The sequence below is a fragment of the Calypte anna genome, chromosome 7 (genome assembly GCF_003957555.1).
Source record: "Calypte anna isolate BGI_N300 chromosome 7, bCalAnn1_v1.p, whole genome shotgun sequence".
Classification (NCBI taxonomy): Eukaryota; Metazoa; Chordata; class Aves; order Apodiformes; family Trochilidae; genus Calypte; species Calypte anna.
In genome coordinates, this window is record NC_044253.1 from 10,286,006 (window position 1) to 10,304,366 (window position 18,361).

Consider the following 18,361-nt stretch of genomic DNA (forward strand, 5'->3'; position numbering starts at 1 on the left):
GACTCATTTTAAAAAGCTGGAAAATGAAAAGTAGAATCTCTCTCATTTAATCTCCAAAATGCAGTCAAATATGTTATTGCTTTACAGACACTCACATTCTTTGAAAAGCACATACCTCTGTGTAGGCCTGGGTTACTTGCTCATACAGGGTCTGATGATGATGAATGGCCAGTTCCAGATCCTGCATTTCTGAGGGGAGGCCTCCATCACTGCACATTTTGCACCAGGCATCCACACCTGAAAGGAACTGAAAAAATTCCAGGAACAATGAGCAAACAGTGGCACAGAAAAACATCTCATCAGCATCAGAAAACATTGTTTGTAGAGTGCCACAGATGACTGCAGCATGGACTCAGGAAAATGTATCAGTTATAAAGGCGTCCTTCTTTTGGGCACCCTAGAATAGATAAATCCTGTCACCTCAGTACTTGAAGATGACCTAGATCCAAAGGAATGTTTTTCTGTTTCTTCTGGATTAAAAACAAATGCTTTAACCAGGCTCAAAAAGCATCCATTCTAAAAGTCATTGCATACTCTAGTAGGAGGCAACAACATTGTATTCCAATAAAGAAGGCTACAACAACTTTAACAAAAACCAAACCATCAGTGTGAAGCACAGAAGGATGAGTTACAGCTCCAGCTCTATTCGGCAATGTCTCAGTTGTCAATCTTCCTCAGTTGCTTACCTGTCTTTAACACTACTAATTCAGGCAATTGCAAACTCCCATTAAAATCAATGATGCTATTCATTTCAGTGGAAGGCAGACAGTCTCTATCCAAACAGTTCCCAACCCAGGGCCAGCTCAGAGGGATTGCTAATAGGATACCAAGGCTTTAAACCCCCTTGGGGGTCAGAAATTTGATTCTTGCCCAGGTTAGCAGTGATCAGATACCATTACCATCTGATGGCTTCTAAGCAGCCAATGCAAAATGAGCTGCTGGTCTCACTCCAGTTCCTAGTGGGCAGACATCCACAGAAATGGAGGGAAAAAATCATTGCCATTGCAATTGATATGGTTTAGCACCTTGCTTGGAAGCCTCAACAGACAGCCAGAAACAGAATGGTGTGGGGGACAGAGGGATGGAAAAAAATATTTTTCCATTCTTAAAGGCCTCCAGAGCCATGCTGATGCACTTTGGCAGAACAAACTGGGGAATCTCTCCTGGGTGCTGCCTGTTGTGTGAAAGAAAAGAGGAATTTAGTCTCCAAGGTTCCCATCCTGGTTTTTGTTTTAAGCAGGGCTTCTTTCAATGTCACAGCTCACATATACATATTTCTTCCATCCAAACTGCCTAATGCCACCTCATTACTTCTCATTAATATTTTTCTGTTCCTCCATGTTTCTGTTAAACCAGCCTGCCATACACTGGGGCTATTTATAAAAAAGAACAGCTAATTATACAACAGATGCAGCACCCTGTAGAGTGAATATATAATACCACAAAACCAACCCCAGGATCACAGCTTTATCCACTCCTGAAGTGTTCACCTGTGGCTTGTTAGTACAGCACTCACACACAGCATGAAGGGCTGGGAGATTCAAAGTGAAGAATTTCAGTTCAGCTCTGGCATCAGAATCTTTTTATTAACAGCATAAAGCTATTTACCAGGCTGCTGTCTAATTAAGGCTATAAAGTGTTTCTATTGCAAACAGTTTTTTTTCTGTGCACAGAAATGTGACCAACACAACTTCCTTAACGCTTACGTCTACAAAGTTCAACTCTGTCAGTGAAACCTGTGCTTTCTTGAAGAGTGGAGGCAAGGATGGCACATTCTCTTGCACTGATTTGACTCCTGTTCTGTTGAATCTCTTCAGATGAAATTCCCAAACACCTTTCCATATAGCTGAAGTCACTATTTTATGTGCCAAGGCAGCTGAATTCACATAATTTCTTACGCAGTTTTAAGGGCAAAGTGTTGCAAGACAAACCTCTCTTAGGGCACGACGCTCCAAGGTCCAACAGGTGTCCCAGCAGAAGTGCACAGACAGTGTCCTGAGTTGGTTGCCCTCAGGACTGGTCAGCCTGGCTCGGTGCTACTGCTCCAGATTCAACCAACCTCTCTGCTGGCTTGCTCAGGAATGAGCTGAGCTTGTGTCTCAGGACTCACCTTTTATTGGCCCCCTAATCCTGCTCATGCGCAGTTGGGGCCCACCCTAATCAGGCACAGGTGGGCTTAACACAAGCTCATGCCCACTGCCTGGTAATTAGTGGCACCTGGTTGCCTCATTGCCCTACAGCACAGAGTGGAGATAAATCCCTTTTGGGACAATACATGAACCTTTTGGTCAAAACAGTACCTTGGTATGTCTGATCTAATCCAAAAGTAACTTTAAAGTAATGAGTTATGCTTACTCCTCACTCATAAACTATTCACCTAAATTGCAAATTCTGTATTAATTCACATAATAATGTACTCTTAAACAACTTCTTACTACTTTTCCTCAGGGAATGCGTTGCTGTACCACACAGTTGCACCAAAACATAGCTCAGATATTTTACCATCCACATTTCTCCACATTTTGCAGTCCTTGCTTACAGCTCTCTAGGCCTCTGCATGGAAGCTGCATGGTAACCAGAATGGCTGCCCTAGGAGCCAGAGAATTTAAAACCAAACTTCAGTGTACTTTTGTGGTCCAGAATGGCTGTGGGAAAAGATGGGAAGAAGGCAATGAAATAGTTTTCCTTAGGGACTTATGATATCTTTTGATACCCTGAATATTTGTGTGAGGCTAATTGTATATTACTTATTGTTTTTGGAATCTCCCCACCTAATGCAGAAGTCTTACCCCTGAATCTTACAGATAACTGGCTTTTGCTTTCCTCCCTTTCCTCGAATTCTTCTTCCCTTTTTTATTTTTCCTCTTTTTTTCATCTCCTTTCCACAAATGGGGGAGTTCAGGATGTGCTTAAGAGATCCAGGCAGAGATGTGAGCATTTGTCTTTCTGGTTTGGGAGTAAAGTAATGAGAAACAAGTGGTCAGAGGTCAGTTTTCAGAGAACCAACATATGTGACTGTGTGTGTGCACCTAACACCTACTGCCTTAAGAAGTAATTCTGCTTGTGCACTTCTGAGGGTAGCTCTGACCCAGAATTAAGTAGTTGAGATCTCTCTGCTGATTGAAGACATTTATTTGTTCACTCTGACAGATCTGTAGAGTGAGCATCAGATGAATGCTTTAGCACAACTTCAGCAATTACAGCCAAGAAAGGGAGGACACTTGGTATGTCTGCTTCCCCCATCTGGCAGTTAGTGGGCTAAAATCTCATCTGGTGTAAAACAGCAAAGTTTTCTTGAAATCCCAGTGAGATAAGGCATATTCTCCTACATTCTCTTGGAACTTTGCACAGCCTCAGGCATAGTTAAAGATACAGAAGCAGATTCCATTTACACTAGAATATTCCCATGCTAACACAAGAAAGGGAGGGTAAAACCAAAACAAACCACCCAACCAAACAAAAACATCAAGATACTTTTAGCTGGTGGAATCAAGGGACATTTGGGAAATACCTCCACTGAGTATCCTGAGCTGCACCTTGACCTGGACATAGTAGTTTCTTGGAGTTCAATTTACTGGCTTGTAAGCAAACACATGCTGAAGGAAGCCTACCTAGAGCCTAAGTTGGCAAGATTTGTCTATTCTTTCTGGTTTTTCCTCACTCTGTCTCTTTCCTTTTCTTTCCTTTGCTCTTTTCTTAATGATGGTTTGATGGGTTAGTCTGTAGAAATTTTGTTTAAAAAAAAGTAAGGAAGACACATATGTACACAAATATGAACAGAAAAAGGAAAAGAAAGAAACAAGGAGGGGACAAAAAAGGGGAATAAATAAAAAAAAGCTTTGATCCAAAAACTCATCCAGCCAATTTTCATTCAACATGGCACAGGCATAAGAGCCAGGAAAGCAACATGATTCTGAGGCACGTGAAGACAGATGTGAAGTACAATTCCCAGCAGGGTTGACTCAGCCTTTCATCCTTCCGAGCCCAACAAATTCTATTCTATGCAGTTTTCTGTGTGGGGTCTTTAGGAAGAGACCTTGAAATACAAGTTGCTTCCTGCTCAGCTTGCATACTATAGAGATTGCAGAGCTTTTCATGAATCTCCCTCCCAAGCCAACAACTTCCTTTCAGGCTGGGGTGTGCCAAAGGCTGAAAGATTACACTCCTAATAGACTGGCTTCCTGTTGGCATCAGAGAACTTCAATCAGTAGAAAGGAATGAACAAAGACTGCAGCAACTTAATCACACTGGAGAAAGATAGAAAGTCTGTGCATCAGATGGGTATGAGGGAAACGGGTACACTGTGGGAGAAAGGGCTGGATCTTCAACAAGCCTGCCTTTACTGACAAAGGGAGAAAAAAAAACCAAAACAAACCCCAACAGATTTAACACTGAGGAAACAGTGGATTTATCTACATCTTTGTTTCAGAGATTTAACACTGATAATGAAGCCCTGGTTTGAGTAAAAGAAATCTTGAGTGACATCAAATAATGGAGTCACTCATTTGAAATGAAGGTTTGAGATACAACAAACTGAGTTATAGATGGAATCTATATAGGTGGAACCTTACTTTTTATTCTAGGCAGAGGTCAAGTAATGAAATTATTAGCACTCAAGTTATTGGTTTATCCTTCCAGTCCTACTAAAGCAAGGCTGAAATTCTAATCTTGGCTAATGGACACACTGGCTCCCCCATTTCTTTTTGCAGCAGTCTGAGTTTACAGGCTTCACATCAGCACTTATCTTCCACTGAACTGTCTCCTATTGCAAGTGAGGAGCAAATGCTGTTCACAAATAGCAAATTCTCTTGTCTGTTTAGAAAAGAGGGACTGGATTGTCAGGCAGCATAAACTTCAGTTCCTTATGAAGAGGTGAACAGGCAAAACTAGTCAGACCCATCCATGCAATGGGTAAACAAAAAAGACCCAAAGCTTTTTTTAAAGTTAAGGCTGAGACAAAATACCCACTTTGACAGCATTCAGAAAAAGAAGATTCACTTCTAGCTTGACAGACAGCTTAAAACAGCTTTCTGTTTTATCACCTGTCAGGCTATACAATACCTCAGCAACTCCCTGCAGATTGCAAACAAGAGTGACACTTCAGAATAATAGGGGATTGCTCATAAAGGGAAAAAAAAACAAACCCCAAACAAACAAGTACATAATAATTAATCTTAAATATTCTCGTGGTAGCTATAGACAGGATATAAATTGACTTTTCTTTATGAACATATGATGACTGGCAATTAGCAATGTGAAGACTCTACCTAAAAACTACCGTGCCCATTGTAGAGCAACAAAAGTACCTGTACTGGGCATGTCTGTGTATCAGTCCCACCAGAGCCACTGAATGTGCTTAAATGAGTAACTGCCCAGTAGGGTGAGTAAGTGCTCTATGCTGTGGTCGTTGTCAATAGGAAACACAAGGAAAATTAAAAAAAAAAAAGAAAAATCCATTCTAATTCTACAGTCAAAACCCAAACAATATAGAAAATCTTTAATCTGTGAGCTAAGCTTTTCCATACAAAGATTCTGCCTTAGGAGGCAGAGTTTTGGGCTTATCAGTTATAGTTTCTTCTTCAGACACTTGGAAGTATGGGTCATTTTTAGAAATATCAGGTGTGCCCACTTCAGTGGCATATTTAAAAGCTTTTGTAGCTAAGAAATTGTCAACAATTATGGTAAACATAAACCAGAGTTCAGGGAAGTGCAAAATTTTATTGGATGTTCCTAGCTGTCCCTAAAGTCTCTACTTAATGAAGTCCAACAAAGTTTGGGCTATGAAGAGCACTGCAAGAGTAGGGGATGGAACGAGTTGCAAAAGTTTCATTAACAATAATGTGCTTTGATTCTTGGAAATTGTCTGCTAGTGTGGGTTTATGACAAATATGTACATCTTCCTGTGCACATAACATACACCTCATATATCCAAGTACAGATACATACTGTTGGCCTGACCATAACAATTCTGTATTTATCCACAGTACTGATGAAATAGCAACAAGATAACAACAGAAATCAGGCAGCATATTACTGCATCAGTGCACTGATCAGATTCTCTCATCACTAAGGTATAACCGTACTTTTTTAGCCACTCAGGGAACACATGCCATTGTTTTTTTTTTTGGGGGGGGGGCGTGGGAATGTTACTGTTTGTATTTAAGATACTGATCCATTAGGAACCTCACTGCATACAAGCCAAAAGCCATCAGGTAATATCTGCAGCTTTAGTATTATTAAAGCAGCAGTGCAAAGTTGCATTTTCCAGTGACAAAAGCAGCTCACCTGTTCAGCTTTCTGGTGAAAGACAGCAGACATGGCTAAGATAGTGCTGCGTTCATCCAGAGCTGCAGCAAAACTCTTCCACTCTTGATCCAGCTGGCTGGATATTTGTTTAATTTGCTGGGAAGCGTAATGGCCTGCCTCGGAAAGCCTGGATGCAACAGACATGATCCGATTGATGTTGACATAGGCATTCTGAAAATTAAAAAGCACACATAAATAAAGAGAAAGAAGGACTGTAACCACCCTCTGCCTTCATTACACATTCCAAACACCATCAGCTGGAGTAGAGTCAAGCATGAATAGCAGGCATACTACCTTCCACTCTGAAAATACATCCCTCAGGAATCTTTTTGCACATCTATACCATTATCTAACACTGTTACCTTCCCTTTCCCCTTGAATTTATGTAAAACTAATTTACTACACTTTAGCCACTTACTCACCTGTTGTGATCCACACACTGCTTCTATTTTATTATTCACATTTCTGTTGCATTACTTCATGTTTCTGGATGCTAAATCCACACATTCATAAGTGAAATGTTTGCTTTCTGTCCTCTGAGAACTCTCTAAAATCATTTATAGATATGCAATGTCAACAAATGGAAAAGTCTTGTAGAATTCAAAAGAACTCATAAGGATATTCTATTGAAATAGGAGTTTCCATAGAAATGTCTGTTAAATTATATTCTTCAGTTAAAAAGTTATCTTTACTGCAGGTTATTTTAAACTCTTCTCCAGCAGAGATATCATTTAAGTACATTCTGAATTTAGAAGGAATAAAAAAGCCTACTAAAAGGGTAATATTTTCTGTTCTTTCATAAGTATTTTCCATAAGGGTTTTTATTCAGCCTCAAAGAAGTGGAAGAATATTTTTTTCCTCAAACTGAACTGTCAACAGCAATGTAATTGCATTACTATACCACATTCTGCACAGGAAAATAAACCTGAAAATAAATAGATATTACGACAGTATTTTACAAAGATGCACCAACAAACAACAAATGCCAGTAGTCTTGCAGATTTCTGGAATATCATCTGATGTAAACACTTCTCCTTTCACATTTCTTATGACCAGAGGAGAGGAACACCCCAGAATTTGAGATATTTTGCTAACATCACCTCACTGTTTTCTTGTCTCACCAAAGTATGTCCAAGGGGCTCTAGGAATTTTAGAGAGCAGAATCTGTAAGCACAAGGACAGACGGAACCATGACAATTTAAATAGTGTTACACATGGGCAAATAATAAATTCGAGGTGGATTTGTTGAAACAGGATCTCATCAGAGCAAGTGGAAGGACAATGTGGAAAGGTATCTGCCAATCCAAACACGAAACACAACAGAACACTGCCAAGGCAGGCACAAGTCCAAACTAAATTGTGAAGCACAGCAATTATGTCTGCAAAGTGTGCGGGATAACTAAGAAGTACTCTCAGCATACCCCTAGGTGCTAAAGGAAATAGGGATGGGGCCACAGCCTATGCAGCCACTCTGCTCTCCCTGCTAGAACCTGGACTGTGACAGCTATAACAAAAATACCTCAGATAAAAATCAATTCTCAACCTCCAGCTTTGGTTTTGTACCCCATAACACACAGTCTGTTTATAAAAATTGAATATTGAACAAATTTGTCAGATCAATTTTAAAGAATTTTTTTTCTGTCCAATTAGAGAAAATGTTGAAATTCTTCTGGAGTTTGAAGTGTATTTAAAAAGATATGACTAGGAATTTTAACCACCTGCTGTAGTCAAATGCTTCTTTGGGTCTCTTTCTGTCAGAAACTGAAATTTACATTACACAATTAAGCCTTCCTCTCAAAATCTTCATGACTGAGCCTCAGTCAAGATCATTTTGCAACATTTCAGGTCAGCTCTTCTGGTGGAAAGCAGTGCTGCATCCCCACATTTGTTAGAGCTCAGATGAGTTGCACCAAACGCAGTCATGGAACTTAGCTGTGTTTGAAGGAAAATAAAGTTTCTAAAGAAGTTTTGAATTCATGTGAGAAACAAGTTGTTCTCACCTTGCTTTTATTTATTTGTTCTTTTCCCTGCAAATGAGCAGTGCTTTGAGCATGGAAGAAAACATTAAATTCCTTGGTTCCCTGTATGTGCAGTACACAGATGTATTAACTAGTACAAGGGTGAAGGTAAGATTAGTTGAAATACAGCAGATGTTCTTTGAGGCTGATTTATAAGTAGACATAACAATATATAAAACTCCCTGTTTGATATGTTGTTATACAGAGATGAGCATTTTCACACATGAAACTGCACTTTCCTATATGAAAAATGTTCCTGGAGAAGTATCAACCTCTTCTGTAGCCAACCCCATTAACTCCATAACTTTTCCAGCACAAAGCAAGCAGCCTCTTCTGAGCCACCTGCTCACATCTCCATTCTTAGAGCACCAAGAAGTGGCTCAGGAAACAGAGTCCAAAGATAACTCTCTTGCTTTCTAAGCAGTAAGTGGATTCAAGTGCAATATCACATGTGATGGGCTCCTTGCATAGCTCCAACAGGGAGTGTAATGGGGATATCTCCTACACGTGCTTCTGTCCCACCTCAGTGAAGCAGACACACTGAAGTGAGACTTGGACAAAACTTGTCCAAGGTCTCCAAGAAAAACACCAAATGATCTGGAACTCACAGTAGCACATCCTACCAAACAAAGCAAATTTTAGTCACAGGACCTTTGTCAGTGTTGCTATTATTGGTAAAGATGGCATCTCTTGAGAAAATTGGGAAGGATGTGACTGTTGTGGAGTGAGGTAAAATGTAATAAGACTTCAATGCACTTCAGAATTTGTTTATAGGAGAAAAACATTTAGTTGACCACAATTCAAGAAATGCAAGAGATTTCCCTTCATCTTGAAGTGGAACAAAGATGTAAGCCACTTTTTTTGTCTTCATCTTTCAATATGTGATATTCTGAGTAAATATTCTGAGTAAAATTGGACATAAATCCATGCTGTCAAAATTCAACTGCTGACATTTCACAAAGTTAAACATTCCTTTTCCCTTGGTTTGTTCACCTCTAAAAACTGAGGTTTTAAAAAAATGAGAATTTCCTGTGTCACTATTATACAGACCTTTTTATCCTAGTAGGAAATAAATTAAAGAAAAGACAGCACCTAATGTATGTGACTTAATTTTTCCTTCAGGATGGAAAATCCACAACTAGCAGCTTCAGGGAGACTTTTACTTTAAATACAGCCTAAAACCTTTTTTTTTTTTTCTTTTTTTCCCAGCAGAAAGGTGTCCCCAAAGAAGACTGCAAGAAATCACTGATTTAAGGCAACATAGGACTACAATAGGTCAAACAATGAGAAAATAATATATTAATGTCTATAAGAGTAAAAGCACTTCATTTGAAATTGTGTTGTGATGATGTTAGGATGCAGCCAAGTTTTGGCCAATATATTTCCTTTATCATTGAAAAACCTTTATTTTAAATGCATCCACAGACAATCCAAAAGCATTGCCCGTGTTAGAGTTCACTCTTCACTGACTTTCTTTCAACTTTGAAGTGCTAGCCAGAAAAGGGAATTTTTGCCTTCTAAAATCACTGGACTGGGAAAAAAAAGGAAAACTTCCCTATGCATACATCAGCATCATGATATGCAAGAGCTTCTTTTACAGTTTAAGAAAGCCTTGTGCAATATCTTGCAAGTGCACACACCTCTTTGTCCACAAATTCTTAGTCTGTTACTGTAACCTAAACAAGGCCTTGATTCTGGTTATCAATGTCTGTAACACAGCTGTTCCTTCCAGCATAAGTGATCACTGCTGAGGGTCCCCAGCTTTTGGTAGGATAAGAGCCCTCAGCAATAAGCACTGCCAGTAGTGCAGTTTCACTTGTGCAATGATCTCCCACAGGGAAATAGACTAATTCAGTCCTGATCTTCTAGCAGGCATGCTGGGAGACCTTCCCTCTTAATTAAACCCTCCAAATCTAGCTGGAGCAGCACTTTCTTCTAAAACACGTATAAAAAGAACACCTTACACTCACAAAAGAAAAAATGAGCAGTGAGAAGCATTAAATCTGCAAGGAACTTGGCTGTGTTCAACTCATCTCCCAGAGAACTACTTGAGGCATTGTGATGGCAAGCAGCAAAGGAGGGCTGCAAGACAGGTTTTGCAGATTAATTGAAGGTGAAATTAGAGTGTTGAAGAGTTTTTCTTTAGAATTAAAAATTAACCATCTTGCACTGTATTACAGTGAGTTTAGAAACCATCTGTGAAATGAACCCAACACATAAATCCAAAGCAGAACGTTTCAGCGACAAACTCGTGAGATAGCTTTAAGACCTTTAAGCTTCTATAACAAGACCAATTATATGTAGCCTGTTGCAGACTAATACTGGATGGCATTTTAGCTCAGCCTACATATCGAAAAACAACATTCATTTGAGATAAATGTTGGGAATTTTTAGCAGACATCATTAGCCTTTCCATGACACTGGCAATGTGTTTGAAATACACAGCGACTTTCTTAGGGACAACATGCATCTCCATCTAGCATCAGAGAACTGAGTCCCTGACAGCAGGGTGGCAATACCAGCACTGAACATGGACATTTTTATGCATGTCTCACAGAAAGGGAAAACTCATTCTTTAGGGAATTTACAAGATCCAGGCATAAAAATGTCCCAGCAATAGATATACAAATAACTTCAGCTGGAGCAAATGGCACCTATACCACATACCCAGAGCTACAACCAATCTGCTTTGTATCATACTGAAAAACTGTGGGTCTTTTTCCTCTAGTGAATGTATTAAATTATTGAGATTATTCATAAAACGTTAGCTCTAGATATTAGTCTTCATGAGATGTATTATTGCTTCATTATAAACTTCATACAGCTGTAACACAGAGTAATGTAACTTATTTTGAAACTAAAGTGAAAACAAACACTGCCTTGAATCACAGAAAAAAATAATCTATGGTCCTTAATTTAAAAAAAAAATACCACACTACAGTTTATTACCTCAAATACATGACTTCTCCACATCCCACACTGTTCATTTAAAGGGAAGAATTATTATTGTAATAAACAGTGTAATAAATTGTTTTTCCAAGAAGGAACTCTGGTCACAGCATGCTTAGAGAGATGTATAGGAAGAGCGTGTGACAAAAGGCATGACCCAATAAACATCTGGAGACTGTATTTTCTAGACAGACTGAGGAGAATATTTTAAATACTGTTATGATTAAATGACGTATGTAAAGAAAAAAAAAATCAAAACAAAAGATTTTGGAGATCCAAGATCTGATCCAAACTCCACTTATGTTTTTAGGGTTTTCCCCTGAAAAGTACAGAGCCATCCTCAGTTACATCTCCCTCATTCATACATTCTCTCAATACTAATGTTAATCTATTGGCAAAACAAACAACAAAAGCTATAAAAATCTCTTAGCCCCATAGTCAATAAGAGTGCTTCAAGTTCTCCTTATTTTCTTACTCAAGTTCATATCTGAACAATTCTTAATCCAACAGTTGCTGCAACTAATATATCGCATGGAAAATAATCCAATTAAACTAAAAAGCAAATTTCTAGAAAAATCACCATGACAAAGCACATTCACAGAGAAAAAGTTTGCAGTGTGATTCAGTTCACCCTTGAGACCTGGCAAAACATACCTGTCACACTCTTTGCCCTCAGTCAGAAAGTTCTTTTTCCTGGGTAGCCCTATTAGACAGGATTTTTGCAGCACTGAGATAGTGGATAGTGAAATGGCAACAGCACAGCCATTGAGAGGTCCCTGTCCATGAAGTTTCCTCAGGATCTTTGCAAATGTCTCACTTTCTTGCATTCCTTATTCCCAAAAGTCCACTTGGGGACAGATGGAAAAGCAATGGAGGAAAATAATTTTCCTTCCATCAGGTGGCACCCTCACTGTCACTTGTTAATTTTCTATTAACAATAATTAGCTCTAAGTTTAGCTCCCAGTTATATTAAGAAAATTATACCAGAAAGTGCCCTAAAAAATGATAAATGCAGTTCTCCTCCAGCTTGACTTGAAGCAGTACAATCCACTTTGCATATTTCATAATCCAAGTGACTTCCAATGCACTAACATCCAGGACATATTTTGGATTTTCTGGGATTCTGTGAGCAGCAGTGTTATATCAAGCCTGTGCAATCCTGTATTTTGCTCCATGGCACTGTGATGGCAAGCTTAACAATCAGGTGCCCAGTGCCTGTTTTTCAGTGATGCTTTAATTTATAATTACATTAATTGACACTGTAAAAATTTCTTTTCTTCCTCTGTTATGCAATGCCCTAGTAAGGCACAGAACTTTAGTAAGGAACAGCCAGGTAGCTGGAAATGGCAGGTGAAATTTAGGTCAGAGAAGTTAATTACCTCATTTGGAATTTGGCCAGAATACCAGGGTTAACACCTGTAATCTTACGAAAATTGAGTGTGGTCTTTAATGACCTCAGGTAGTCAGGGTCTCTTTTTTACATTTCAGACAGCTGCTCTCAAGTACCTTGCCCTTTCAGGGCACAGCAGGGCATGACCCTCTAGTGATTTACACCACCAACTTCAACATCAGCTGACACCTTGGAGATCTCAACCCCAGCACAACTGTCTTCTGACATGCACAGGATGAAGAAGTACACCTGTAGGAGCAGGTTTACTCTAGGCAAGCTTCTGTGTAGTTGAGAGAGTGCAATCAGAACTGGCTCATCTCTACATTGTGAGATTGCAGCAGGGGGGACACACGCATTTTTCTAACACAGTGCAACAATCAAAACATCAATACACGCTGTCCTCAGTTCTGGGCTGAAAGCAGAGCAGTTTCCAGAACAAATAACTTATGCCTGGAAATAAAAAATGAGCAAAGGACTTATAAATGTATAATGATGCTTTTTCTTTTTTTTATGCTTTTATTTCTTTTTCTTTAAGCAAAATAAATCAAGATGTGTTCAAAAAGATTGTCCGACTAACCACTGAAAAAGCCCCAAATCCCACTGAGGCCACAACTGACAGCTCGATTAGTGTCTCTTTTTCAAGGTTTTGAAAAATACCTTAGCAGGCTGTGGGGGCAGAAGAATAATTATAAAGGTGCCACCTACAGCTCCCATTAATTCCCAATCAAAGAAATGTCAAAAACTTTAAAAATATTGTATTTGTTCTCCAAAATGTAAACAACTCCCACAGTGCTGCTCTTAAGTCGAGGAAATAACCATATTTTGGTTTCCCTATATTTCCATATATTTCTTCCTTACTCCACCTCTCAGGGTCCCATAGTGCTCTCTGAACTGGGGGGAGGTGGCCTCACACACTGGTCCTTCCTTCACTGATGTGCACACCCCAATGTCCTCAACTCACCATCGAGTTCATGGCAAAATGATTGTGCTGCGTCTGTAGGTCAAGGGCGTGTTGGTAGCTCACACCGATCTCCGTGTGACTCTGCAGGAATAATTCTTTGTTGTGGCTGATCCAGTCAAACATCTAGAAGCACCCACATGGGAAAGAGGGGAAAAAGAAGCGTTAGGGATGAAGAAAATAAGAGACAGAGCAAAACACAAATCCACAGTTCTGAGACTATGTGCATGTTCTAAGAAGTATATGCAACACAGACAAAAAAACCTCATCTATGTTCCTCATCAAAATAAACTGCTATGGAACGATGGAATCATTCATCATCACATTTTATTATTAATAGAATGATAAGTCAGGAAACATAATTCATAAAGCGTGTTCCTCAGCAAGCTGATCCCATAGTCTTTTCTTATGGGTAATAGGGATTTCATATATAGAAAGATGGCAGAAGAGTGGCTTAAAATCAGGGATTGCTTCACTGACCAAAGATCTCTAGCAGTTCTTAATCCAGATATGGACCAGAAAATCTACAAATATTATTGATGGCATTTTTTCCACCCCCTTCCTTTTTTCATCTGTAAACTGGTTCCAATAGTCACACCCAAAAAGCCAGTTAACTTCCTATACTTGTATTTTCCTAGATATTTCCAATATCAAAGAAAGAAGTCAGTGTATCTTCCACTTACTATTTTTGGGATTAAGAGGGAAACAGAAAAAGAAGAAAAATTAATTTCCTTTTTTCCTTCCATTAATAGGGATAAAGAGTACACAATCCAACTTCTTCTGCTTGCAAGCAAAATGGATGGTTCAAGACTTCAGGCGTAGATTGAAATACATTGAATAAAGCTGATGAAACTCATTCCTTACATTGTAGCACATTAATGTAACACTTCAATCTGCAGCACGTTTATTCATTATAAGCTGTCACAACTCAGCTAGGAGACAGTTTGTTTATGTTTTGGCTTGTTCTGTGTTGTTTCAGAGAATCTTTCCTTCCTTACTCCTGTTTACAACTCAGCAGGCATTACAATCTCAGATTTCTTTTTTGCAAACATGTTTGTTACAGAATCTACACCAATGATGTTCCCTCATCTCCATCCTCCCCAAAATGGGGAACTGTCCATTAATAAAGAATCTTCAATAATAAAAACCCCAATTTATTAATTGTAAGGAAGAAAAACTAATTATAGAGGTAGTGGAGCCAGGTCACCACAAACCTGGTGTTAAAGTGTTTCAGGGTGAAAAGGCAAGTGGTATAGATTCTAAGCAACCACCTTGCATGCAAAGGATGAGTCCAATCTTTGTTATAACACATTTACATGTCCTGCAGTCAGCACTGAAGAATACTTTTTGACCTACAACAGCTGAAGAACACTCAGTGCCCACTGCTCAGGCTCTCTATGTTGCTGTAGCTCCTCAGGGTCAGTTTTCTGTTCCCTGTAGAGATGATGCTCTTAGGAGCAGAGCAAAGGCCCTGTATGGGCCACCTAAGATTCATGCTGTTATCTCGGCACTTTTTACCTAGCATGCAATTTGGAATGTGAGAGTGCTGCTTCATGCAGTGGATTTACTAAAATAATGCTGAATATCCCTCTCATCAAAATGCAAATAAACATTGCAAGTGCTCAAATACCACCAGACACACTAGACTGACCTGGCTGCAGAAATCTGTTGTGCATGCCAGACTTCTTAATCTTTTATTTATGAATATAGTACTACAGAGTCTATACAAGCTTCTGTTTTGTGTTGTTGCATAGTCTTAAAGGCCAAATTTGCTTCACGTTACAGTGTTGAAGTGCCAAGTAATGCCACTGACACAGTTACTTTTTCTTTTGTACCCATGGAGACGATCAAAATCAGGCCCATCAACCTTTCTTTAGAAGGTATAAATAACAAGATTTTTGAAAGGATGAAGTCAGGGGTTTCAAACATTACTGCCAATTAACCTAAATGAAACAACCCACTATTACCTGAAGAGACACCTAAAGCTTACTCATTGGATTGCTTTCTCATTTTATTAAGATTTGATAAGCAACATAAGCACAAAGAAATTTGCCACAGTTGTGGGCTAAAAAAAAAAAAAAGCCATAAGGATAATAAAGAAAAATTCCATAACAATAAAGTTCATGTTCTAACAACAAGCTTTTTCATCTCTGCTGAAAAACCAACACAGATTTTTTTGTAAGTAGATATGTGTTTGTTGGGAACATATTTTAATGTTTCAAACAATCTAAAGACATTCATGGTGAAGAAAACTGGCAGCAATCCACTAAAAATAAACAGCAAATCTAATATTTTATACTCAGTGAAGTCAAATCGGGATCTTATTAAGACAAGTAATTTAAACTAGTAATCTATTACTCTGTGAATAGGGAGCATTTTCTCCCTCTGATCTATACACATTATTGGATGAAAACCTAGGTTAAGCTAAACCATGCCTTTTAAACCATAATAATACACAATATTTATTTTTTTCCTCTTGATATTCTTACTTGTTTAATCAACTGAAATACACAATAGCAGTAGTAAGGATGACCCTCAGGAATTCTGAACAATATTGAGCAACAGACCTCAATGATGAGATCTGTACTACCTTCCAAAACTATGTTGTTTAAACTTTTATTCATGGACACGAGCAGATTTTCGAAGAGACACAATTCCAGTTTGAAGCTTTCTATTATGTTCTTCATTAAAAAATTGCTTTGGTTTCAGCAGGCCTATGCCTGCAGCAAATTATTACCCATCAATATGGTCCCAGTCTTCCCCCTGCTCTCTCAAGTCTCACTTGAAATCCTGAGAAGAGTTTTGAGTTTCATGCGATTTGAAGCTGGGCAAAAATAAAGCAAGATGCCTGGGAATGAGTGCAGAGAAAAAAAAATGCAGTTTCACTATGGCTTAAAGTATGATGCACTTTGCTCTGTGAAAACTTTCACTGCTCTTGGTTATAAATATAATACCAGTATTTACAATCTCTCTTGCTTTACACAGTAACCAGGGATCTGCAGACAAGCCTTACACAGTGCATTACTATATCTGTGACACAAACAAACTGCAGATGAATTTGTACCTCTGCATGGAACAGTCAAGTGCTGCCTGGACTAACTTGACCCTCCAAAACAGCACAGCCTGGGCATAGTGCTGCTTCTCTATGTTCTCTATGCTGCCTTTCCCCCCCATGCACCATTTATCCCCTCTATCTACTCCCCAGGTTTCTTCCTCGAGAGATTTCTCAAGCATTTCTACTTAATGCTTACTTAACTGTAGACATTTTCCACAGTACCCAGAAGAAAGCCTTAGGTGTTCTTTATTGCACCATAAAAAATTCTGTAACTGCACCCTTGCAATCAAAGATTTTGCTTAACAATGATGGGATTAAAATAAATAAACAACTGTATTAAAATGAGGTCTTATTTGGTTTTGAGATCTAATGGATTGCATTTTCAAACTTTTGTGTTCAACCACAAAGCTTACAAATGGACTTCAACAATTTTCTCATAATAACATAACTGGAAGTTGTGAAGGTCTCTTAACTGTCTCTGTATTCCTAGCAATATTTCCTGAAAGCTTTCAAATTCAACTTGTTTTCCACATGAGAAACACTGATGCTTCCTGTGTTCCTGAAGTGAGTGTGCTGCCTAGTTGCTTAATTAAAACACACCTTTAAGGATGCGAGCATGGCAAGGGCCCAACAACTGTTATTTTATTAAACTCTGCAACGACTACCCTGGTTTCAAGAGACTAACTCAGGTTCCTGGAAAAGTGTTGAACATCCTTTGGTAAGTGAGTTTCCCTGTCAAAAGAATGAGTTTTTAATACATCTAGAGAATATGTCCTGTGAGATCAGTTTAAACCAGCTACAGTGTCTCAGTTAATATGACAGATTTTCCCTGTCATATTAACATTGCTATACAGAACTCTATTGATGGATCTCATCCCATCCATGAAAAAGAGCACCCTCACAAACCTAGAGTTCAGTATAAAATTAATAAATCTTTAATTATTCCTTTGACTTAGTCCTTAGCTGGAGTCCTGCTGGCTACCAGTGACTTAATTCTCCTAAGTCTGCTAATCATTCCTGTAGTGATGAATTCCCACTAAACAGAAGCACATAATAACTTAATATTCAACACTGTGTCACTTAAAACACAGGAACCCACTGTCCTCAGTGTCTCCCAGACCTGCACGTCTCCACTGAGCTGCAGATAATCTGGAGACCAATTCAGTAGTTACGAGTTTTCCAGTGAAGGAGGAAGTGGGGGGAGTGGTTGGGTGTACTCAAGACAGAACATACACTTTCAGTGTGATTATCTCGTATAGTCCCTGACTCTAAAAATACATAAAGGAAAGTGAACACATATGCTCAAAAATGTTGAATGCTACACTAAATTAAGAAAATTAGAGTCAGAAAAACTAAGAATGATCCAAAGAGTCTCTGTCCAAAGTTTTGCTAAAACATCTACCCTAACCATCTCTAATGATCATACATGCAACAATAATTATTCCACATGTGGTCTTGAGGCCACTTTATTTGAGTCTGAGTATCAGATCATATCTCCAGTGTCAGTTGTGCTGAGAACAATGAGTTCTTAACCTTAAGTTTTTTCATCACAGTTGATGAGTTACTAGAAAATCCAGGTTAAGTGTTAGAGACCCAAGAGCAGGTCTCAAGCTGATCCTGAATATGTCCTACAGAAGGAGACTGTGACTCCATACTTTCCCTGGAACTGTACCATCTGGCAGGCT

General features: G+C 38.9%; 1 protein-coding gene across 1 annotated transcript in view; it reads right to left on the reverse strand.

Moving 5' to 3' along the window:
• Positions 1 to 18,361, reverse strand: part of KALRN (kalirin RhoGEF kinase) — a 492,333-nt gene that overhangs the window by 252,549 nt on the left and 221,423 nt on the right. Inside the window, exons 6-8 of the mRNA XM_030454727.1 lie at positions 13,625 to 13,747; positions 6,286 to 6,477; positions 116 to 247 (exon numbers count right to left, since the gene is read on the reverse strand). Of these exons, the coding sequence (XP_030310587.1) occupies positions 116 to 247; positions 6,286 to 6,477; positions 13,625 to 13,747 (447 nt within the window). The remainder of the gene's footprint in view (positions 1 to 115; positions 248 to 6,285; positions 6,478 to 13,624; positions 13,748 to 18,361) is intronic.